The sequence below is a fragment of the Saccopteryx leptura genome, chromosome 4 (genome assembly GCF_036850995.1).
Source record: "Saccopteryx leptura isolate mSacLep1 chromosome 4, mSacLep1_pri_phased_curated, whole genome shotgun sequence".
NCBI lineage: Eukaryota > Metazoa > Chordata > Mammalia > Chiroptera > Emballonuridae > Saccopteryx > Saccopteryx leptura.
Window position 1 is genome coordinate 125,979,523 of NC_089506.1, and position 16,621 is coordinate 125,996,143.

Genomic DNA, 16,621 nt, shown 5'->3' on the forward strand with positions numbered 1-16,621 from the left:
TAACAATCAAACTTTTATTCACTTACTGCAACAGTTTAGCAAGAGGCCAGGGAGGGGCTGCAGGCCCATCTACTCCCACCTCCCTAGCAAGGCACAGGCAGGTGGGTCAGCATAGGTGAAGGGGGCTGGTTCCACTGCAGGGGGCGGGGGTCACACAAAAGGCAACTGTTTTGTAGGCTTGGAACCAGGGAGAGACCAGTACTGAAAACTGAGTCAGGGTGGAGAAGAGTGTCTTCAAGGGCCCAGTAAAAAGGTCTGGCTGAGGAACCTGAGAGGGCCTTGGCCAAGGGGTCCCCCAACAAGGTGGCCTCCACATAGAGACAACCAAAAGCATGATGGCCTGGAGGCCTGTTCTCAAGTACTGCTGCCCAGTGACCAAGATGCCCAACAGGGAACGAAGCCAGGTGTGGGGAGGGAAGTTCCCCCAAGAAGCCTACAGGTAAAGTCCCTGAGAAGGATCTCACGTAGGACCCTGGCCTGGACCTCACTCCTCAGGGCTTGGTCTGCCTGGAGTCCCCTCTCCAGCAGTATGAGCCCTGGGCACTGGATGTCAGCACCTCCCTCCCCAGCCCCAGACCTGAGAGGAGACCTTCCCAGTGGAGGCAAGCCTCTGGGATTGGACTTGGGAGGAGGGGCAGCCTGCATACTAGTTTGGGCAAGGCAGATAGTGCTGTCCTTGCTCCCCAAAGTGCCTGGTCACCTGGGCCCACCAGGGGCTGTGTGGAAGCCTGTAGGCCAGACCTTGTCTGTTGGCTGCCACATTTCCCTGGATGTGGCTGTGACCGCTTGAGAGTCAACTGAAGCCAGGCGGGGGCAGGCTTGCTCAAGAGCCACCCCTGGGTCAGGGGTTGAAGGTCACTGAGAGGCGAGGTCACCCTGCTTCTGCACAGGACACCAGTTCGTGTCCGGGTAGAGAAGACAGTGGACAGACTTAAACCTGAGAAGGGGGATGTGGAGTCAGGGCCATGGGAGGGGCAGGCTGGCTCCAGAGCTCCCCACAGCCCACTCACCTTGTGGGGTCCTGTTGCAGGCTGAAGCCTCCAGCCATGTTTACCACATTACGTGGGTTCTCAGGACCCCCATAGCTCAAGGTCACCTAACGGGAGAGAAGAGTGACTCACTCTCTAGCTACCACCCATTCACCTTAGGATCTAGCCAGGAGAGGTCCTCTGGGTCTCCTGAGTCAGGTCTGAATAGCAATGAAGGATGACAGGCTAAGCAGCATGGCCAGCATAGAAGCTACCACGGGAGAGCAACTGGTGCTCACTGCCACAAACTGACTCAAACTGATTCACTGTACCAGCAGCTTGGTCTGTGACTCCCACCACCACCCAGACCACTGCCCACTGCCTGGCTGCCCTGGGCCCATCCACCTGGGAAAGCACAGTGGCTGCCCTTTGTAATTGAGCCTCCACATGACACTGAGTGACCCTACCACACTTGGAACCCATCCCAGCCACTTGTGAATCCCTCTGAGCCCTTGTTCAGCTGGGAGACCTTCTGGCCCAGGCCACTTGGACAACTGCTGAAATGCCAGGGAATGCTGGGGCCAAACCTGCTGGAGCACAGTGTTGGGTGGCAGACGCCGCAGGTTCTCCAGGTGAGAGTGAAACAGTGAGCTGTGCCTCAGGCGAGCACCCAGCAGCCCTTCCACAATGTAGCCCACCGTGCAGTCATCCGGCAGCCGCACCCGCTCGGCTGTGCTCATGAAGCTGCCCAGGCTAGAGAGTGGGTACTGATCAGTGCCTCTTTAGTGTTCAGTAGCCCCTCCTCAGGCAGCCAGCACCCCTGCAGTCCCCCTCACCTGGCCCATGGACTCATCTTGAGAGCAAGGCCTCTGCTTAGGCAGAACCCAGCTCCGCCGGTAGCAAACCAGAACTTGACAGTGGTCACCTGGGGAGAAGGGAGCTGCCAGTCAGAGCTCCTCACCCCGACTCTTGGTCTGGACACCCCAAGTATCATCCATAAGCCACTCCTTAGCAGCTCCTGGTCCAAGCAGCAGAAGCTCTCTGGGGTATAAGGGACGGACAGGGCTGCTGCCACCTAGTTACCTGTGATCCCAACCCTTCCTATAGAGCCTCCTGACCAAGGTCCTGAAATGCCCCATCTGCGTGGATCAAGCACCTGCCCCTCCCCAGCCCCAGTGCTCACGGTTCCACCTCCCTGGACCCTCTCAGTGGCCTCAATGGGGTGGTCCAGGCTGGGACGCCCCAGGTAGACATCCTGGCTGGGTGAGAAGGTGGAGAGCAGCTGCAGCAGGCTCTCAACATTCACATAGTTGTCATCGTCAACGTGGCAGAACCACCTAGGGGTAGGGGCAGTATCAGCATCGGCAGGCCGACTCAGGTGTGTGGCCCTGGGTTCCCCAAGGGGGTGCAGCCACCACATACTTGCGTCCAGACTCGATGAACTTGTCATACTCCACTGACATCTTGCAACACAGAGCCTGCCGGGTGTGCACAGCTGAGCAATTGGTGTTGATAACATGATTGCCTGCCAAGTCAGAGGAATGGGAGACACGTGAGGACCTGGGTGAGACTTGCTGCCAGCCCACCCCGCTGAGATCAGGGCAAAATGTGGCTGTCTGGCAGGCTCCGGCCGCATTGCTCTGCTCAAGGCCCCAAAGCCAGGTCCAACCACAGCCCTGGTGTGGCCTCACCAGCTGAATCAGTTGCTGACCTCTATGGCCCAGGCAAATAACAATGCCTGGAATACCATGAGTAGACACCCACCAGGAAACTGGCCTGAGGTATAACCGACCTGACGGGTGGGGCTTCTTCAATGTACATGGAAAGGTAAGGCCCTTGAAGTCTGCCGGTGGCCAAGGGAGGTAGAGCATACCTGGCAGGGTAGGGCCCCGGATGCTGCCCTCTACCAGCAGGTTACCTTCAGCAGATGACTTAGCTCGCTTGAGCCTTTGTAAGCAGTAGGGGAATGTGTGGTACTGAAACGAGGACTGTATGAAGAGGCCGTTGGGCACACTAGCTGGGCTGGGGGACATTTACCTCCCTGGAGCTGCAGGTCAGGGTCTTCCTCATCCGTGAAGATGAAAGTCTGGGGAGAGACCACCTGTAAGGCGTAAAGAAGGGCTAGGCCCCAGAGGGGGAGTGCGGCTGCAGGGGACTGCAGGATGAGTGTTCCCAGGCCATGCCTGGGTTTGGACGTGCAGTCCGGTGGGAGGCAAGGAGAGGGTAGTTAGTGTCCCAGCTCCAGCCTGCTGTCACCCTCAGCATGTCCAGTGCGGTCGGGCCCCGGCCTGCGATCACAGAAGTTTCTGGTCTCGGCCCATGGCAGCTAGGAGGATCACCCGCCTGGAACCCAGGAAGGAGTCAGAGGGGTTGGGCGCTCGGGTCCCCGGGACTCTGTACCGGGCCTGGCCACATCCTGGGGACGCAGGCATGGGTTGGGGTCCTGAGGCAGGGCCCACCTGCCGGCGGGCCCGTGAGATCCAGGTGCGCAGCAGCAGCCCCAGGCGCGGCCTGTGGTTCTTCCGGGTGGTTTTGACGGCGATGAAGACGTCCTCCGGTCTCAGGCGGGGGTCGGCGGCGCGGGCCAGGGGCGCGCGCGGGTCGGGACCGGGGGTCGACAAGCCCGCGTGGGCAGGGGTGGGCGCGCGGGGCAGCGGCAGCGGCAGCAGCAGCAGAGCTGCCAAGGCCACGGCCAGCACAAAGCAGGTCCCACACAGCGCTCCCCGCGCACGGCTCATACGGCCGCCGACCGGCCGGTAGAGCCCCGGCTAGGCACGCGCCGCGGCCCCTTTAAGAGCTGCCCGCCCGCGCCGTGACCCGGAAGTGGCGGCCGCGCTGCCCCGGAAGAGAACGGCACACCGCAACAGGGTGGGCGAAGATGCCGTTGCCGGTTCAGGTGTTTAACTTGCAGGTAATGAGCGGCGGCCGGCGGCTTCTCCGTGCTCCCGCCACTGGGCCGGAGTCGAGGCCGAGGCCGAGCGGCCCGCGCCCCCCGCCCCGAGCTCCGCACGTCGGCGCCGGCAGGCCCGCCGCGCTAACGCTCTTTCTCCTCGCAGCAGCTAGCCAGCTGCGTCGGGGGGGGGGGGGGGGGGAGTGCAGAGTCAGGATAGAATGAAGGATAGCCCGGCCCCCAGCGCAGCCGCCGCGTCAGTGACAGCGCTGTGCCCCGCCCTTCCCAGCAGTAAGGCAGACGTCTTCCTGCCGGGCACGGCCTGGGACTGCAGCCTGAGCGCTAGCCTGTCGGCCTGTACACTGCTCTATGAGGTACCGTCCAAGACAGGGGCCCGGGACCGCCAGCCAACCAGCGCGCGGGCAGGGACCGCCTGCCGCCGGGGCCCCTCCGGCCCGCGATCGGCGCCCGGCCCCCCGCGGCACTGTCCCGCACGGCTGCTGTAGCTGCTCGGGGCGCTCCAGGTTGAAGTCGCGCCCGCTTCTTCCCTGTGGTTTGGAGGAAGCTGCGTTAGGACGGTGACTGGGAACGTGTAGGGACCTTCGGAGCTGCCCCGCTCCGAAGAAGGGCGGTCAGAATGGGCCGAGGCTTCTGCTTGGGAGCCGCTGGTCCTGCAAAGAGCCCTCCTGACTGGCGGTACTGGATTCAGGGATAGGGAGGGCTTGCGGGGTTGAGCTCAGAGCACAGTGGGGTCTCTCGCCCGCATTGGGCGGTCCCTTGCTCCAGGTGAAAGGCACTATGTTGCAGGGGGCCGTGGAGCCCATGCAGATTGACGTGGACCCCCAGGAGGACCCGCAGAACGCACCCGATGTCAACTACGTGGTGGAAAACCCCACACTGGTAGGATCCTTTGTGGGGGTGTCATGCTGTTGGGGGTTCAGACTGGGTGCTCCGCTTGGGCCAGATCTCGTTCTGACCCAGAAACCGTTAGGATTTCTTTGTTAAAGTTATTTTTATTGCTTTTTTTTTTTTTTTTTCATTTTTCTGAAGCTGGAAACAGGGAGAGACAGGCAGACAGACTCCCGCATGCGCCCGACAGGGATCCACCCGGCACGCCCACCAGGGGCGACGCTCTGCCCACCAGGGGGCGATGCTCTGCCCATCCTGGGCGTCGCCATGTTGCGACCAGAGCCACTCTAGCGCCTGAGGCAGAGGCCACAGAGCCATCCCCAGCGCCCGGGCCATCTTTGCTCCAATGGAGCCTTGGCTGCGGGAGGGGAAGAGAGAGACAGAGAGGAAAGCGCGGCGGAGGGGTGGAGAAGCAAATGGGCGCTTCTCCTGTGTGCCCTGGCCGGGAATCGAACCCGGGTCCTCCGCACGCTAGGCCGACGCTCTACCGCTGAGCCAACCAGCCAGGGCTATTTTTATTGCTTTTAAAGAGAGAGAAAAGGGGAGAGAGAGAAAAGTATCCATTTGTTTGCTTGGTTATGCATTTTTTGTTCCACTTAGTTGTGCATTCGTTGATTGCTTCCTGTACATGTCCTGATCAGGAATCAAATTTTTGACCTTGTTGTTTCAGGATGAGGCTCTAACCTAATGAACTATCTGGCTAGTTCCTGACTTTAGCCATTTGTGATGGCTGTCCCTGTGTGGGATAGCCAGGTCCCAGGCCACTTGCACACTGAGTTTTCCAGCCCAACCTCCTAGGTGTGCTCTACTCTGGAGGCTCCTGCACTAGCCATCCTACGCGGCCTCTCAGACACAGGGAAGGGTCAGCATTCAAGCCACTGCTCCTGACTCAGTATCCGGGGTATAGAGCCAGGTTCCCACCTTGTAGTCTCCCTTCCCCCAGGACCTGGAGCAGTATGCAGCCAGCTATAGCGGTCTGATGCGCATTGAGCGCCTGCAGTTTATTGCTGACCACTGTCCCCCGCTGAGGGTCGAGGCCCTGAAGATGGCCCTGTCCTTCGTGCAGAGGACCTTCAATGTGGACATGTATGAGGAGATCCACCGGAAACTCTCAGAGGCCACCAGGTGAGGCCAGGGCCTTGGCCAGAAGTAGGCCAGGCTGCTGTGTCCCCACTGGGGGCCCTTCCTGTGTTGCTCTGACGTCCCTGCCCCCCACTACGTGAGATCACTTATAGCAGCACCTCTACAGCACAGTGGGTGTCCCAGCCTGCCTTGTTGAAAAGGAGAAGGTGCTATAAAAGGCAGGACTGGGTGCTCACCTTTCCAGCTGGGAGAATTCAGAATTCAGACTTTCCCTGCACATGTGGGCTTGTGCCATCACTGACACCAAGCAGAGCTTGTGCAAATGGTAACTTGCTTCCTGTTCTCAGTGCAGCTGCAGCACATTTCCCACTGGGTGGCCCATGTCTCTTGCCGATTCCATGCTCCCAACAGGGGCCATAGCTAGGCATGGATTCCTGGTAGGGGTGTTCCTGTGTCACATCAGCCCTGATGGCCAGGTCCTCTCTCAGGGACCTGCAGAGTGCTCCAGAGGCCATCCCTGACAGTGGTGTGGAGCCACCGCCCCTAGATACAGCCTGGGTGGAGGCAACGCGAAAGAAGGCCCTGCTGAAGCTCGAGAAGCTGGACACAGACCTGAAAAACTACAAGGGCAACTCCATCAAGGAGAGCATCAGGTGCCACCTGGGGCAGGAATGGCAGAGGTGACAGCAGGGATGGCTAGACCCACACTAGGTGGTGTCCACTCACAGTCTGGCCCACAGGCGGGGCCATGATGACCTAGGTGACCACTACCTCGATTGTGGGGATCTCAGCAACGCCCTCAAGTGTTATTCTCGGGCCCGGGACTATTGCACGAGCGCCAAGCATGTCATCAATATGTGCCTCAATGTCATCAAGGTGGGTCCTACAGTGGGTAGTCGGGGGCACAGGTGGGAGTAGCTGTGCCCTGGGCCAGTAGGGGGTGCCATAGACTGAGCCTACCCCCTGCCCGCCTACCAGGTCAGCGTCTACTTGCAGAATTGGTCTCACGTGCTGAGCTATGTCAGCAAGGCTGAGTCCACTCCAGAGATTGCTGAGGTAACCTGTGTCTGGCCTGCCTCCTCCAACTTCTGGCCCCAGTCTGCCTCTGCTGGTCTCAGGCTGGGGCTGGGGGTTGATCCAGCTATTGGGGAGGGTGTGACAGGTGCCAGTTGCTCACATGTGCCACCTTCCCTTGCAGCAGCGTGGGGAGCGGGACAGTCAGACCCAGGCCATCCTCACCAAGCTCAAGTGTGCTGCAGGTGAGGGCCCTGGGGTCTAGGGTGGGAGGACATCACAGCTGACTCCATGTGGGTGGCCTGTGAACACTGTCCTGTTGCCCCTCACAGCCAGGGTAAACTCTAGCCTCATACCTATGGTGGCTCTTCCTGGCTCAGGTCTCACATGAAGGTCAGTGTCTGATCAGTGGTTAGGATTGCAGACATTGCCTCTTGATAGTCACTGTCAACACCAGTCCCCCACCTGTAAGTCCCCAGTAGTAGTAACAGCAGCTGTGTTGGCTTCTTGGGCACCTGACCCTGTGGGTGCTCTTGGATGTCACTCACCTTGATCACCAGAATTTATGTCACTGAGGCTGAGGAGCCCCTTGGGGACCTCACCTTCCCTCCCCATCAGGGCTGGCAGAGTTGGCTGCTCGCAAGTACAAGCAAGCAGCCAAGTGCTTCTTGCTGGCTTCCTTCGACCACTGTGACTTCCCTGAGGTGAGTGGCTTCAGGGAGGAATTCTCACTGGGACTTGGACGTGGGGAGGGTTGGGCTCTTTGTTGGGGGGTAGTCTCTTCTGGGGGGGGGGCTAGGCCTTCTGAGTGGGGTGTTAGGGGGGAACCAGCTCCAGCTCTTGGCTCCCTCCCTGGCTTCTGTCCAGACTAGCAGTGACCCCATGTCTCTGTCCCTCAGCTGCTGTCCCCCAGCAATGTGGCAGTGTATGGTGGCCTGTGCGCCTTGGCCACCTTTGATCGGCAGGAGCTGCAGCGTAATGTCATCTCCAGCAGGTAGGGGTGGGGGGAAAGGGGACCTGGTGTCCCTGGCCACTATCCCCCAGGGCATGTGCAGTGTGGGCACATGCAATGTGGGCACGCGCAGGGCAGGCAGGCACAGAGCAGCTCTGAGGAGTGTGGTCCTGCAGCTCCTTCAAGCTGTTCCTGGAGCTGGAACCACAGGTTCGTGATGTCATCTTCAAGTTCTACGAGTCCAAGTATGCTTCCTGTTTGCGGATGCTGGATGAGATGAAGGTGAGGCCTGGCCTGGCTGCCAGGTGGGGGTGTGGGAGGCTGAGGGCTGGGGGTGCAGGCCCTCACCAGCTCTCCTTACCAGGACAATCTACTCTTGGACATGTACCTGGCCCCCCACGTCAGGACGCTGTACACCCAGATTCGCAACCGTGCCCTCATCCAGGTAAGTTGGGAGGGTGTGTACAGACTGAGGTGGGGCTTTGTGGATATGGCTAGAGACTGTGGTAGCTAACACTCCCTCTGCCCTGCAGTATTTCAGTCCCTACGTGTCAGCTGACATGCGCAGAATGGCCACAGCCTTCAACACCACAGTGGCAGCGCTGGAGGACGAGCTGACGCAGCTTATCCTGGAGGGGCTCATCAGTGCCCGCATCGATTCCCACAGCAAGGTGGCCGCTGGGCCAGGGCGGGGGTATGGGAGTGCCTGGCCCCGCTGACCCTGCTGCCCTTATAGATCCTGTATGCCCGGGACGTGGACCAGCGCAGCACCACCTTTGAGAAGTCCCTGCTCATGGGCAAGGAGTTTCAGCGACGTGCCAAAGCCATGATCCTGCGGGCAGCTGTTCTGCGCAACCAGATCCATGTCAAGGTAAGGGCAGGGGCAGCGCTGGGGGATGGATAGGTGCACATATTCCCTCTAGACCAACAACTGTGTCTCCACTGCAGTCCCCTCCCCGAGAAGGGAGTCAGGGGGAGCTGACGCCAGCCAACAGCCAATCCCGGATGAGCACCAACATGTGAGGGTACCTGTCTGCCCACCTCCAGGAAGACTTACACACCCCATCCCCACCCCTCAGACTTGAGCACCTGGGCCCAGTACTTCTGGAGGTGCTTCCTGTGGCACACCTATAGGGGCCCCACTGCTGGGTTCCAGCCCTTAGCCCCATCTAGGCTTCTGTGTGTCCTATCTCTTCCTTCTCCCACTGTGTCCCAGGGAGGAGGTGGGCTGCTGGGAAGGAGAGGTCTCAGACCCAACTGCAGCATGGCCTCCTAGCCTCCCTGTTCTCACATCATCTGGGGTTACAGACAATTGTGAATCTTAGTCCATTAAATGGTGGCCTGACACCACACCCCTTGCACTGTTCCTTCTGTGGCTAGCTCCCTAGGGTTAGGCTTTAGGGCAGGACCTGGTGCTTGTCCCCCGGGCCCTTCACATTCAGTGAGGTCCCCAGCCTGTGCAGGGCAGAAGCTCACACCTTCACTGGCGCTGGTTTAGGGAGGTCAAGGCAAGAAGTTCTCTTCCTGTTTTCCTTGTTTTGCCAGCTCCACAGGCCCAGCTCTGTATACATTTCTGAAGAGATTTATTCACACTTGAACACACACAGTTGCGAGGACAGGGCAGCTCCAGCCTGGGAGCCTGCTTACTGGGCCTAGTACAGCCGAGAGGACCATGAACTTGTCCTTCCATGTGAAGGAACAGGAGGTTCCCTGAGTAAAGGTGTCTCCTTAAGGGGACTTGGAAGCTTCAGCAGCAGTCTTGGACCTGGAGGGGTGGTGCATCGGGCTCCATCAGCCCCTCAGACCAGGGCATTGCTCATGACCTCAGGGAAGCCACCTAGGTCCCTAGGCCCTGCCTCCTGAAGCTCTTGCTGCTGGGGCGGGGCCCCCTTCCAGGCCAGAGACTTCTCCAGTTTGGTTTTAAAAAGCAATCCATGACCTAGCAGAGAGTTGGGAAGGAAATGGGGTTCAGAATGCCAAAGATCCCACTGCTCACAGGGGCCTGTTGAGGGCGGTGGTGAGGGCAAGGGTGGCAAGCGCCTCCTACCTGGGCAGTCTGCAGTCTCTTTGAATGCTCGCTTCTTGCAGCAGCCCCGGCACAGGTTAAACACACACCTGTTGCCCTGGACACAGAAAAGCTAGTGAGCCTGTGCCTGGATGGGCTGTACCCCAGCAGACAGGAAAGGACATCTCCCATGGGTCCTGGGCAGGCCAGGGGCCACCCTGTTTGCCACCCCTGGGACAGAGCTCTGCCCCAGGCAGTATAGCAGAAAGGCCAGCTCACCTTTGGGTTTCCACACTGGTCGCACTTGGCGTACTTTGCTAGGAAAACAAGACAAGGGGGTCCTAAGTGAACAAGGTGAGCCCCCACCACACCTATCCCCCGTGTGGAGCCTAGTGAGTATCCTGCTCACTGTGGCCAGCCAGGCCACTTGGGGGAGGGCAGAGGATACAGCTGACTGTCCAGAATGTGCAGGACCCATAGGACCGTGAACCCAACCCGAGGGCTCATGGACTCTGCAGCCATGGCTTCATCTCCTGTGTCCTCAGGAAGGCTATCCCAAGCCCCACGCCTCTCTGGCTGCCTCAGGGCAGCAAGTGCAGCAGCTTACGCTTCAGTGAGGGGTCAAAGGTCTTGTGCGGGTTCCTCAGCTGTTTCTTTTGTTTGTTCTTGGACAGGATGTCCATGCTGCCCTCTTCCTCCTCCAGGGCCCGCTTACTGCAGGCACCCATGTTCTCCTTGCTCCCTTCCTTGGGTCTGAAAGGGAAGGGCAATGGGCAGAGCTGGGGACACCCATGAAAGATGACCCACCAGCCAAGATCCCAGCAGCTCAGCTCTCAAGCCACTGGGCCTGGGCCAGGTTAGTGGCCAGGACACTGGAACCCGGGGCTCTGAGCCTCTGAGCCCCAGGCAGAGCTGGCCACAGATGACTGTCTGGCTTTGCCTCTGAGAACCCAGAGGAAACCAACCCAGGAACAGAGAGAAAGAAGGAAAAGATTTAAAATCGCCTTGGTAGCACATATACTAAAACCTAAGTACCCACAAATGGGGGAGACAAGCTGGGTACCTGGAGGGATGGGGCCCAGAGGGCTGTGCCCCCCAACCCATACCCAAACCCAAGCCCACTGACACTCACCCTGGACGGAAATAGGGCTGACAGATCCAGTGGAAGAAAGGTACACCACCCGAGGGCTCCTCCCCCTCCTGCCTGGACATATCCTCCTGCAAAAGCCCAGAGGGCCCTTGGTCACCAGCCAGGCCCCCATCTGATGTGCTGAGTGGCTCCCAGTCCCTGCACATGCCTCACACCGAAGCTTCAGCTCCTGGCTCACAGCGGCAATGCCCTCAAGAGTCTTCACTTTGGCAAGCTCCTCTCGAAGCTGCTGGTGCACCTGCAGCCTGACACAGATGCCCTGTCACAGCAGGGCCACCACCCTCCTCCCAACTGCCAAACTCGAGTCCTGGGCAGAGGGGAGCTGCCTTGCTCTAACAATCCAGGCTTCCTGCCTGACTTGATCATCACTCAGCCCTTTAAGACCAGGCCTGGTGGCAAACGAGCTTGGTAAATGTTTCCGGAGACCTCTGTCTTAAAACCCCCAATGCCCTAAGTGGGGCTCAGACCAGATAGCATCTGCTTGGGAAGGCAACTCACGTGTGGTACCACAACTTGAAGAGGTGGGCCCGGACGAAAGACAGGGGACAGGGGTGCTGGCGCACGAGGTCCAGGTACTCCTCGGCCAGCTCCCACACAGCAGGGCTGCGGCCCTCAAACAGGGCGGGGTTGTGCAGGTTGCCCTCTGTGGGGGGAAGGAGGCTCAAGGCTGAGGGCACTCATGTCCCCAGGGGGATACCCCCACCTCATGCCATGTCACACCCAGGGCAAGGCGGCCTCCTGGCTCCCAGACCAGCCCCGGGCTGAGGGTTCAGAGGCTGAATGAGGACAGCAAGAGGCTGAGGCTGTTCACCTCTGCTGCCCTCCAGTGCAGGTGGTGGCACGGCCTCACCTGCACTCATGACCCCTTGCACCCCTGTGTCCTGGATACAGCGCTCTACGTCCCGCAAGCACTGAATGTTCCCATTGGCAAACACGGGGATGGTCACGGCCTTCCTGTTGGGGAGCAGGATGGACAGTTAGGAAAGAGGAACACTCTCCTCCACCCCCAGGGCAGTGCCGCGCTCCCAGACTCCATCTTGGCAGGCACTTCTCTTTCCCATTGCCCAGAGGGCTGCAGGCTGTGTCTTGGGGCCAGACTGCCTCCATGTCCACTCACTGCACAGCTCTGATGTGCTCCCAGGATGCAGTGCCCGACAGAAGCCCCTTCTGTTCCTTGGTGCGCCCGTGTACTGTCAGCAGCTAGGACATAGCAGTGCCGGCTCAGCCCCCAAACTGACCCCAAGGGACCCTCTTCCTTTGACTTCTGATGATCAGCCTCCATGCAGAGTGGAAGATAGGCTGCACTGGGTCTGGCTCTCTCAGTCCCTGCCCCCCACCAGACCCTGGGCCCCTGGGCTGCACCTGAGGCTAGCTGATGCCCTGGGGTGCAGCCAGGGTGCAGGTAAGAAGCCTAGTCCTCCTGTTCAAGGGCCAGTGCTCCTAGAAGTGGCAGTACCCCCACTGCCCAAGACCAAAGGTGTGAGGGAGGGATGGGTACCCACCTGACCCCAGGGCTGGTGGTGGGGTAGGGAGAAGGCCTGGCATCTTCCCATTGCCTAATACCTCCCCTCATGCAAGTAAAAACAGCACTTGCCTCAATGTCACTGTTACTCCTGTCTACCACCAGAGAATAAGCTGCTCCAGGGACACTTCTGGGAGCAGGGCTCCTCCAGGCCTGGCTCAGTGTGTGAAGGGCCCTATAAGCCCCCAGCCTCCTCACCTGGCAGCCAGCCTTCTCCAGCATCTGGGCGTACCTCACAGTCTTATCAATCTCTGGGAAGACACGAATTTTGCAAGTGACTGGGACAGAGAGCTTCTCATGGGCCAGCTGAACTGGGGAAAAGGAGAGTGGGCCTCTGAGAACCATGGCGTTCATTCTCAGGCAGGCAGTCGGGCCCACAGCACAGCCCCCAAATGAGTACAGGCCCCACACAGACAGCCCCCACTTGATGGTAGCTGAGAGATCTGCCTCTGTCTCTGAAGGCATTAGAGGGACTGGCACTGGGCAAAGACACTGCCCTCTGCATACAACAGGTAACTGTCCACAGCCACTTTCTACAATAAGAAGAGTATAGCAGCCAGGAGATCTCTGCCAGCCACTATCCTCTCCTTTGCCCAATTACATGTGGCCCTGTCCCCTACACATGGCCGACTCACTCATTCTCTGGAGCAGGTCCCACTCTTCTTGTAGGAAGGCTCCATAGTGACCTGCAGGGACAAGCATGGTCCTCTGTACTTCTCTTCCCATGTCCACACAGGACATGAGCTGACCTGCCAGGCTGGCCCCAAGCACTCATCCACAGAGCCCTTGGGCTGGGGCCTTCCTGAGTGGGTGTCTCCAGGAAAATAGTCACTGAACGTTTTCTCAGTGTCAGAATTAGGGCCTACGCTTGCCCACCTGCCAGAGGCCAAGGGTGCTGAATAGCTGGTCCACCCACACAGTCTTTGACCACCCAGCAGCTCCTCAGTTCCCGTAAGAAAGAAAGGTTGAACCCCATATAAGGGGAATGGCCATTAGGGCCATGGCAACACATGAGTGTGAAAGGGACGTCCTGTCAACAAAACACTTTTACACAGATGGAGTCTGACAACTTCTCAGGAGCTAGGGCAAGTGATGGGCCTCTGAGGGTCAGTAGAACTCTGTCCGCACCTGGAGTCTCACCCCAGCCTAAAGCCACTGTGGCTGCTAGACAACACCAGACCTGAACTCACCCCGCTTGGCTATCATTTGTGGGCAACCCAAATTCAGGTCGATGGCATCACAATAGTCCTGAGCCAGGAGTGCTGCCTGGACAAACACCTCCGGGTCATTGGCGCAGAACTGGAAGACACAGGACAGTCACAAAGAAGCCAAAGCAGGCCCTGGTCTCTTGGCCGCCCACAAGAGTTCACGCGTGACCCAGTGAAGGTGTGGTCCCATGGGCTGACTATAGGATGGTCTTCTGTCCTAAACGCTGACAAAACAACTAAGTTAGGACTTGTCCCCATGCCACCAGATTCACAGAATTTCTCCTGATTGTAAAAGAAAGCCAAGGTCACTGACTGCTTAGAGCAGAGCCATTCGTTTTAGTCATTCTGATAAAGAGGCAGCATGAGATGATATGTGGGGGATCTCATGGGGCTATGGACCTTTCCCGGCAGCCAAGCTATCCATTCACCAAGGTCTGAGCCAGCTCCCAGGAAGTAGTCAAACTCTGGGAAAAGCAGATGCGCCTGGCTTCCATGGCCCCCTGCCCCATGCCCTCCGCTCCACTTCAAACAAGGGGAAGAAAAAGGTACTTCCAGGCACCCAGAGCCCAGACCCACGCACCTGCACAATGAGGGGCCGGTCCTCAGGGCACACCTCACAGTACAGGTTCTCCTTCCGGTAGTTGGCATCACGGACAAATACCTGGGCGTGCAGCATGGGGGTGTAGCAGAGCTGGGCCCCATGGCGGCGACTCAGCAGTCTCCAGGCCAGCTCGCTCTGGTCCACCATGGGGGCAACCACGTGGCGGGCCCCCCCCAAGGTGCGGCTCCAGAACTCGAAGCCCTGCAGCTTGGGCATCTCTCCACACTGTGGGGTAGACCAGGGGCTTAGCCATGTGACCAGAGCCACATGGGCAGAAGATCAAACTGTCCCTGAGGCCATGCCAGTGCTGTACCGTGGTCACAAGTGTGGACACGAACAGTATCGATTGGTATGGGACACAAAATGAAACCCAGTGCCGGCACCTTCCAGTGGAGACCCTGGGCAAGTCACTCAACATCTGAGTCTAGACCCTTCACTTGTTCGCGGGATTAATATCTGCCAGACCAGACTAGTGTTGAGAATAAATAAAATCGTGGAAGCAGCATCCCAGGTGGCACCTGGCCACGGCAGGCCACCAAGAAAAGAAGCTGTAACTACAAGGCAGGGGACCCCCAAGGCCGAACCACCAGTGGGGACATCACTGGAGATGCGATCAGACTGGGCAAGAAGGCCAGACACCAGGCAGAACCTGGTGTCAGGCGGAACCAAGCCACGTCACTGGTGAACTCAAGGTGCAGCACTCTGCTGCCCACCTGGAGGAAACCGCTCTCCCTACCCCAACCGGGATGGCGGGCCGAATGGGGACCGCTCCCAGACAGCTCCTGCTCCAGCAGCCTGCACCTGCCATCGCTGAGCACTGCTGTCACCTCAATGACTGAGTACCCAGCTGTGCGTTGGGTGTTTCTGAAAACTGAAATTACATATAAAAACCATCTAAGTACCACTGTGGTGCCTAAGCGCGTAGGACACGCGCGGCCCACGTAAAAGAGACTGGCGGTGGCAGCGCGCGTCAGAGACCCTCGGGAAACGCACCTGAGTTGGCCGAGCCTGGGTGCCCACCGGCGGGGACCTCTGGGGCGGCGTGCGGGACTCTGTACTCACGTAGGAACGAGGTGTACCGCTAGGCCGCAGCCAGGCCACCGCCGAGCCCAGGGCTCCGCGCCGGGGCCGCCGGAAAGTGCCTCCACCAGGGCAGTCCGGGCGGCACGCGGTGCAGCGGAAAATGCGTTCCCGGAAAACTGCGCCCGATCGAGGAGGGTTCCGCCGGCGACGGAGGGCCCGCGCGGGGTCAGAGGTCAGAGGACAAGGTCGGTGCGGCGGGGACCTGCTGGTACCCGCTGCAGGTCGTTCACACCGGTATCCGTGGGATGTCACACTCGGGCCGTGTCTCCCAGAGGCCGAGGTGCCCTGCTGGGGCTGAGACTTCTTTAAGGCATAATGAACAGCTGAAAACTGCACAAAGTGATAATGACGTAACTCTCTACATAAATATACACGCCAGGGACCCTATCACAATCAAAATAATGAAAACAGCCCTGGCCAGGAGGCACAGTTGGTTAGAGCGGCGTACCCATACACCAACCTTGCAGGTTCAATCCCCGCTCAGGACTCATACAAGACTCAACCAAGTAATGCATAAATAAGTGGAACAACAAATCAATGTTTCTCTCTCTCCCTCTCCCTCTCCCTCTCTCTCTCTCTCTCTCTCTCTCTCTCTCTCTCTCTCCCATCACTTTCTTTCTCTAAAATCAATAAATAAAATTTTAAAAAACAGATGATTGATTGCCCCAATGTTTCTAGGTAACCCTTTGTAAGCCTTCCCCCCGCAACCACTGAACTATTTTCTGTCTAGAATTTTGTGTAAATGGAATCATTCCATATGTGCCCTTTTTTGGTCTGGTGTCTTTCACTCAGCATATGTTTTTCTTGTTTGTTTGTTTTTGTGACAGAGACAGAGAGAGGGACGGATAGGGACAGACAGGAAGGAAGGGAGATGAGAAGCATCAATTCTTAAGCGGCACCTTAGTTGTTCATTGATTGCTTTCTCATATGTGCCTTGGCCAGGAGGCTACAGCAGACCCAGTGACCCCTTGCTCAAGCCAGCAACCTGGGGCTCAAGCTGGTAAGCCTTGCACAAACCAGATGAGCCCACGCTCAAGCTGGCGACCTCAGGGTCTCAAACCTGGGTCCTCCACGTCCCAGTCTGATGCTCTATCCTCTGTGCCACAGTCTGGTCAAGAACTCAAATCTCAGCATATGTTTTGAGATTCATCCACGCTGTTGTGTGTCAATGATTCCTTCCCCTGTGCCACTGAGGAGTAACCCATGACACAAATGAACCACCACGTGTGTCTGTTG

At 58.6% G+C, this 16,621-nt stretch overlaps 3 protein-coding genes across 10 annotated transcripts; 1 reads left to right on the forward strand and 2 right to left on the reverse strand.

Annotated features, from left to right (window-relative positions):
• RFNG (RFNG O-fucosylpeptide 3-beta-N-acetylglucosaminyltransferase) lies at positions 1-3,729 on the reverse strand. Of its 2 annotated transcripts, none has more exons than XM_066381616.1 (8): positions 3,428-3,729; positions 3,006-3,054; positions 2,391-2,493; positions 2,152-2,305; positions 1,805-1,893; positions 1,556-1,721; positions 1,011-1,096; positions 1-937 (listed from the first exon to the last, which is right to left on the reverse strand). In XM_066381616.1, the coding sequence occupies exons 1-8, from the start codon at positions 3,704-3,706 to the stop codon at positions 856-858; spliced, it is 1,008 nt and encodes a 335-aa protein (XP_066237713.1). In that variant the 5' UTR covers positions 3,707-3,729; the 3' UTR covers positions 1-855. The 2 variants fall into 2 exon arrangements, with proteins under 2 accessions (XP_066237713.1, XP_066237712.1); XM_066381615.1 differs by having other exon boundaries at positions 3,006-3,069.
• On the forward strand, positions 2,997-9,164 carry GPS1 (G protein pathway suppressor 1). Of its 5 annotated transcripts, none has more exons than XM_066381612.1 (14): positions 2,997-3,021; positions 4,666-4,758; positions 5,711-5,892; positions 6,339-6,503; positions 6,591-6,726; positions 6,829-6,906; positions 7,049-7,109; positions 7,483-7,568; positions 7,764-7,858; positions 7,993-8,098; positions 8,181-8,261; positions 8,350-8,487; positions 8,553-8,687; positions 8,765-9,164. In XM_066381612.1, exons 2-14 carry the CDS (start codon positions 4,681-4,683, stop codon positions 8,837-8,839), a joined length of 1,416 nt encoding a protein of 471 aa, XP_066237709.1. In that variant the 5' UTR covers positions 2,997-3,021; positions 4,666-4,680; the 3' UTR covers positions 8,840-9,164. The 5 variants fall into 5 exon arrangements, with proteins under 5 accessions (XP_066237709.1, XP_066237707.1, XP_066237706.1 ...); XM_066381610.1 differs by lacking the exon at positions 2,997-3,021 and adding an exon at positions 3,789-3,879 and having other exon boundaries at positions 7,052-7,109; XM_066381609.1 differs by lacking the exon at positions 2,997-3,021 and adding an exon at positions 3,790-3,879.
• A 218-nt stretch (positions 9,165-9,382) lies between these two features.
• DUS1L (dihydrouridine synthase 1 like) lies at positions 9,383-15,445 on the reverse strand. Of its 3 annotated transcripts, none has more exons than XM_066381619.1 (14): positions 15,296-15,445; positions 14,363-14,527; positions 13,684-13,792; positions 13,129-13,179; positions 12,692-12,804; positions 12,089-12,171; positions 11,822-11,925; positions 11,470-11,614; positions 11,120-11,216; positions 10,954-11,039; positions 10,429-10,574; positions 10,101-10,138; positions 9,864-9,939; positions 9,383-9,755 (listed from the first exon to the last, which is right to left on the reverse strand). In XM_066381619.1, the coding sequence occupies exons 2-14, from the start codon at positions 14,516-14,518 to the stop codon at positions 9,616-9,618; spliced, it is 1,344 nt and encodes a 447-aa protein (XP_066237716.1). In that variant the 5' UTR covers positions 14,519-14,527; positions 15,296-15,445; the 3' UTR covers positions 9,383-9,615. The 3 variants fall into 3 exon arrangements, with proteins under 3 accessions (XP_066237716.1, XP_066237715.1, XP_066237714.1); XM_066381618.1 differs by having other exon boundaries at positions 12,692-12,744; positions 14,282-14,527; XM_066381617.1 differs by having other exon boundaries at positions 14,282-14,527.
• Between the last annotated feature and the right edge of the window lie 1,176 nt (positions 15,446-16,621).